Below are 6,108 nucleotides of genomic sequence, written 5' to 3' on the forward strand. Positions count from 1 at the left end.
TTGAGCAAAAAGCCAAGAGAGAGTGCAAGTTCTGAGTTCAAGCCCTAGTGTTGGCACACGCGTGCGCGCACACACACACACACACACGAATTAGAATGCAGATTTCCTGTCTAGTGGTTTTTGTTGTTTTGTCTGGATTTTGTGGTGTAGGGGATGGACCTAGAGTCTTGTGTATACATATTAGCCAGACCCTCCCTTGACTTTATAGCTTTTCTGTACACCTTGGCAATGCCCCAGAGGCCTGGCGTTGTGGTAAGTCATTGTGGTTAATTTCAGGTGACTGTTGTTGCCAGTAGAGTAGTGCTCTTGGTGAGGTTGCCACCCTTGTCTTTTTCTGCACTGTGCTGTTACTTGTAAAAGCAATTGCTAACCCTTCTAACTGACAGTTGCACAAAATAAATATCAGGAAAGGGAAACGTGTTTTGTCAAGGGGGTGATCAGAGGAGGGGGCAGACAAATGAAGAAGGGTGGGTGAATGCAGTTGTAAGATTCAGTGTAAGTGAAAATGAACCAGGCCTCCTGAGGGGCAGAGGGGGGATGGGAAGAGGGGGGAGAACCATAAGAAGGGTGACATCAATCAAGATGCAGTGGACCCACTAACTGACAAGTTGAATTGGAAAGGAAAATGTTACTAAACCTTCTAGAAATAGATGTTTCTGAAACTTCCTTAATAGCTTGCCATACCAAGAACTACAAAACCCATAACTATCAGTGTATTAGGAGTGGTGTAAAAGCCTTTCTGGATTCTAATAATACACTTTATTCGCTTTCCTTAGTGTTTTGTTTTTTTTCCAGTCCTGGGGTTTGAACTCGGGGCCTGAGCACTGTCTCTGGCTTCTTTTTGTTCAAGGCTAGCACTGTACCACAGCGCCACTTCTGGCTTTTTTCTATATATGTGGTGCTGAGGAATCGAACCCAGGGCTTCATGTATACGAGGCAGGCACTCTGCCACTAGGCCATATTCCCAGCCCTTCCTTAGTGTTTGTTATTAAGAAACATGGATTCATTTCTAGTTGCACCATGAACTGTGTAGGTGATCACAACTTATTATTGGTACTATATGTCATTTTTTCAAGAATACCTTTGAAAAATGAAGAAGGTATTATTTATTTTATGCCATGTTTTACGGCATGGTTTCATATGCTTTAGATAGGTGCACAGGTTTGGATTTTAACCTACCTCATTTCAACAGGTCTGGTTGTGCATCTCGCTGAGTTTCTTCGTGTTCTGTTCTGGAGCACAGTTTCTGTGATTTAGGTCATTTGGGTGGCTTGGGTTTCTACAACGTGTTCTTCCTCGGAGTTGCTCAGGAGCAGTTGCAGTTTCCTCTGCTGGCGTACTGAGGCCTCTCGTTTCTTGCTGTGTTCTAATAAAGCTCCCCCTGCCTTCTCCCCAGGTACCTGTATCTGCTGTTCTCCGGGGACGACCTCTTGCCTTTAGACCACTGGGTGTTCAACACGGAGGCGCACCCGCTGCCTGTGCTGCACCTTGCCAACACCACGCTGGCGGGCGACCCTGCCGTCCGGTGAGGGCGGGCGCGCCCCTGGGCTTTGTTTACATGGACCACTGCTGAGGCGGCTCTGAAAAGACGACCTGGCATCAACACGGACAGGTGACTTCCTGTGGACTCTCCAGCTTGTAGATGTATCAACTTTGAAAATGATTCCATTTTATACCTGACCAAAACATGTTCTGGCCCGGGCCTGGCAGAGCGCTGGTGACCTGAAGACTGGGCCTCACACCGCAGCCAGCCATCGGCACAGAGCACGGGCAGGAGCTGCAGCGGCCCCGCGTGCGCTTCCTCCTCCCACCGCCCCGCCGCCTCAGAGCACACACTTCCCACGCTCATCCCCGTGCTCCCTTCTGATAAGGGAATAAAGTAAGAATGACAACGAAAACCCCACAGCGTGGTCGCCACAGCAGTGAGGCGACTCGGTAAGGGACCAGAATCACCTACCTGCTCTGAGATCCCAGTTCCCTGTTGGATTACCAGACTGGCAGCCATTTCCATCCCCATCTGCTTCACTGACGTTTCTTGGTTGAATCTGATCCTCTCTCTCTGTGGGCACGGCCTCACAAAGAATCCTAAAGAATCTCTTCTACCGACGCGGGTGTATGCGGAGCCGGCCTGCGGGCCTGGCCTGGGCTTTGCGTAGAGGTTCGGTCACGGCAGCGTGATGGGAAGTGGAGGAAGTAGGCCAGCCATGGCCCCGAACCCTATTCCTACAGGAATTCTTGGTTTTGCTGGAAGGTTGTTTTTCTAAGCCAACAAGTCACCACCAAGTCACGATTGGTTGCTAGAGTCACGCGTCTCCCATCCTTACTGAGGTGGCTGGGCCAAGTTCACCACGCTGCCCCGCAGCCCTGAGCTCCTTCTGTGCTTACTCAGGTGGCGGCATCACACAGTGAGCCCTCCCGAAGCACTCTGCCTGGAACGAGGACAGGGCATCGTTTATTTATTATCTCATCAGATCGGTGAGAGGTTCACCAATATTTGTCTTTTAGTTTCTCTGAGAATATTTATATACATCCAAAGAGTTAATGAGAATAGCTCCAAAACCATTTTCAGTGCTAAGTGTATGGTGTAATTAATCACATCCCACTAAGCTGGGGTGGGCCCAAGAGACTTCCTCTTACCATCAGATTTCACATGGATCTGTCTTTATAAAGAAATTACTATTTCTTTATATTTTGTTAGAATAAAGCTTAAATTATGAGGAACTATAATGTAAGAAAATTACTAATGCTTATAAAATCTCTGTCCCTTGAATTTCTGTGACAATGCAAGACATTTTTTCCTATTTTCACTTAATACCAACATCTTCTACTGACATGAATAAAAAACTTGGAACCGGTACAATTAAGCTACTATTTACTCTGAATTGAGTGTTTCATGAAGCAGAGTGGTCCAAGAAGCCTGCTTTGGAATTCTGAAGACTTAACTCCTCATTTTATAGCATTTCTTTTTAACCTCTGTTAGCATGTAGGAGTTTAATAAATTAATATGATTAAACATTTTTAAGGATGGTCATCTTACACCACAAGTCATCAAGTGATTCCCACAGTTTATTCAGTGATCAGTGAGTGATAGCTACTACCCCCTGTCAATATCCACAGAAAACAAGGGTCAAAAGCCAGTTGTATTAAGTCTTTAAGAGGTTTCAATTTTAGTATGTTTTCAGAAATTATAATCCTTTATTACTTGAAAATTAAAATTTGTGACACGAAAAGATGGATTATGATTTTTTTGGGAAGAGAAAAACTCAGTAGAGAGACAAGAGCACATACCCACCCACACCAGTTAATGAAAAGTCTGAGTTGCCCGAGACCCAGTCTGTGCAATCACAGCCAGCCTTCCCCCTGGTCAGAAGAATGGGGGGGGGGCAGTATCTGTGTCTCACTATGAGTGGGCCGGGGGTCGGGGGGCACTCTACAGCTGGGCCATTTCAGACACAAGTGGGGTGTCATGGCAGGGCCTGTTCCACTCCTGCCTGCCTTGTGTTCAGGAGGCCTGCACCTCTCCAGTGCTTTTTCTTGTCTGAATACCAAAGGCAATTCAAGCCAGGTACAAATGACTTGCCAGGGTCGTTTTATTTTTGTTACAATTTCCTCCAACATCAGTCCTATCTCCTATCCCTTAGTTTTCAAGAGCTTTTCTTTTCTTTTGTCCATTTTGCTCTTTGTATTTTGTAGACCTCATTGAACTGCATTGAGTACTCACCTAGAACTTATTCAAGGAGCCAGCATTCTGCAGGGGCTCACACGTCCCACTGCGTTTGGATGAGAAGCCACACAGTTCAAAAAGAAAGCAGTGTTGAGCATCTTAACAATGTTGAACCTTCTCTGCCGGTTTCTCTTTTAGAATTTACACTGTTTGCTTCAAACAACCTTTTTTAAAATTAGTAAGCAATATGAAAATGTTGAAACCAAGAGAATGAGGCTCTAAAATTGTTTTTCTCTCTGTGTAGAAAAGTAAGTCCCCTGGCAGGGCGCAGGGTATCCCACCTATTGGTGGGTGGGATGCACCCACTTTTCCAGTCATGTAAGAGGACAGGCTAGGGTGAAGGGACTCATTCCTGCCGCCTCGCCCTGATTCTCTGATGTTACCAATGTCCCCAGTGTCATCGGGAACCTCCCCAGATGTTAAGCATCCGAACCTCTCACCCTCTCATTTCCCAAAGTCTTTGTCAAACCTTCACACTCGTTAGTAAAACCTGTGCTTGCCATTTTCATGAATGAGCACTTGCTCTCAATGAGAGGAGAGAGGGAGAGAGAGAATATGAATAAAAGTATGAAACACATGGATTCCAAATTCGTGCCAGCCCTGTGTGTGGCGCTGGAAATATGAGAACATCTGAAGAAGAAGAGAAGAGGTTTATAATATATTTTAAGCAATGTGTTACTATATCATACTGACAGTTACAATTGTAGCAAATAACTAAAGTCTCTGGAAAAAAATGTCAAATATGTGTTTTCTGATGCACCTTTGACTAAAATATTGACTTTAGAAATAAAAACATTTTTATTTTGCTATATCAATTTTAATTACATGATTCAATCACTGTTTTTAGAAGTGCTGGTTATTTATAATCAATTTTTTTTGTCATTTCCTTTATGGGTCAGCCTTCATCCCAGGCGTACCTTGTACTAGTGACAGTGTTCGTGCACTCCCAAGTTCTGAATAATAGTTCACAACAAAAATATGTTGAGTTCTTTGCACTCAGCTTGGTAGCACCTCTCTTCTGTGCTGTCTGCATAGACACATAAACACAGTGGTACATGTTAGTAGTGAAAAAACACAGTTGGTTACTAACTTGGGCTACATAGATTATAAACAGAATATTTAAGTAAGGATATCTGCTGTGGAGGTAGTGTGACCCAGTGGGGATGGAGTGGTTCTGATCTGTGGGCAGCAGGCTTTCCCGTGTGTGTGTGTGTGTGTGTGTGTGTGTGTGTGTGTGTGTGTGTGTGTGTGTGTGTGTGTGTGTGTGTGTGACTTTTTAATCTGTGGAGCTTGGGTGGTATGTAAATGGATGGGCGTGACTGTGTCCCAGTAAAGTTTTACTTCCAAGAGCAGATAGTTTGGGAAGGGCTGAATTTGGCCTGAAGGTCTCAGTTGCTAACAGCCCTTGATCCCAAGTTTAATTTTTGTAGTCCCTCTGACCTTTGCATCTTCTCTCTGCAGCTTTACCTTCACTTCATTTTTAAGTGGAAGATATGTTCTGTTGCATGGTATGTGTTTGTGCTAACCTAAAACTACATTTTGTTGTCATTAAGCGTCCAAAGAAGTAGAATAAGGTAGCTCCCCTCAGCCCTAACCCCCTGTGTTAATAATTGTAGAACCCCATAGCAGAAGGGCTGTGTGGCACCAAATAAAGCACTCTCTCCATTCTGCCTGTGCATGACCCACGAGTGAGGACTCCACGTGGCTCGAGCTGCAGGAATTCACCCATGCAAACCTCTTGGAGATGAGATCTAGAACAAGAACGTGGGTTTTGTTTATTTTCTCTTCATTTTGGTGCCATGGTCTTGCACTGAGGACCCTTAGCTTTTTGTGCTCAAAGATGCCATTTTACCACCTGAGCCACAGCTCTGCTTCTGGGTTTTTTGGTAGTTAGTTGGAGATAAGAGTCTCTCAGACTTTTTGCCTAGACTAGATTTGAACCATGATCCTCAGATCTCAGCCTCCTGAGTAGCTAGGGTGACAGGTGCAAGCCACTGGTGCCCACCACCCGTGATTCATTTCAATCTTGGTGCTGCAGAACCCAACCATTGGGAAAACTCAGGTAGCAGAACAAATTCTGGGCTTCGTGGCTTCCATTAAGAACAGTGGTGGGCACAGAGCACCCTGCCTCTCTCCCTCTTGAAGCCTAAGTCAGAGGCCCACCAAGAAGAGCTGCTCATGGGCTATCCTGGGGTGTTCCCTCCCTCTTTCCCTTCACAGCTGCAGTGTCTTTGTCATAGCACGTGTGTGCATGTATCCATGTTAAGATGGCAGATGATTGGGGGGGGGGGGTATCGTAGAGGAAAACAGGCAACTGGAGGGGGTGGTAGTGTCCCCCACCACACTATGTGACCTGCTCTGAGATCCCGCGTGCTCAGCATGAT

General features: G+C 45.5%; 1 protein-coding gene across 1 annotated transcript in view; it reads left to right on the forward strand.

Moving 5' to 3' along the window:
• Nucleotides 1-4,539, forward strand: part of Man1a2 (mannosidase alpha class 1A member 2) — a 76,122-nt gene extending 71,583 nt beyond the window's left edge. Inside the window, exon 13 of the mRNA XM_048351860.1 lies at nucleotides 1,397-4,539. Coding sequence (XP_048207817.1) covers nucleotides 1,397-1,529 — 133 coding nt within the window. The 3' untranslated portion in view covers nucleotides 1,530-4,539. The remainder of the gene's footprint in view (nucleotides 1-1,396) is intronic.
• Nucleotides 4,540-6,108: the final 1,569 nt, after the last annotated feature.

The sequence above is a fragment of the Perognathus longimembris genome, chromosome 7 (genome assembly GCF_023159225.1).
Source record: "Perognathus longimembris pacificus isolate PPM17 chromosome 7, ASM2315922v1, whole genome shotgun sequence".
Classification (NCBI taxonomy): Eukaryota; Metazoa; Chordata; class Mammalia; order Rodentia; family Heteromyidae; genus Perognathus; species Perognathus longimembris.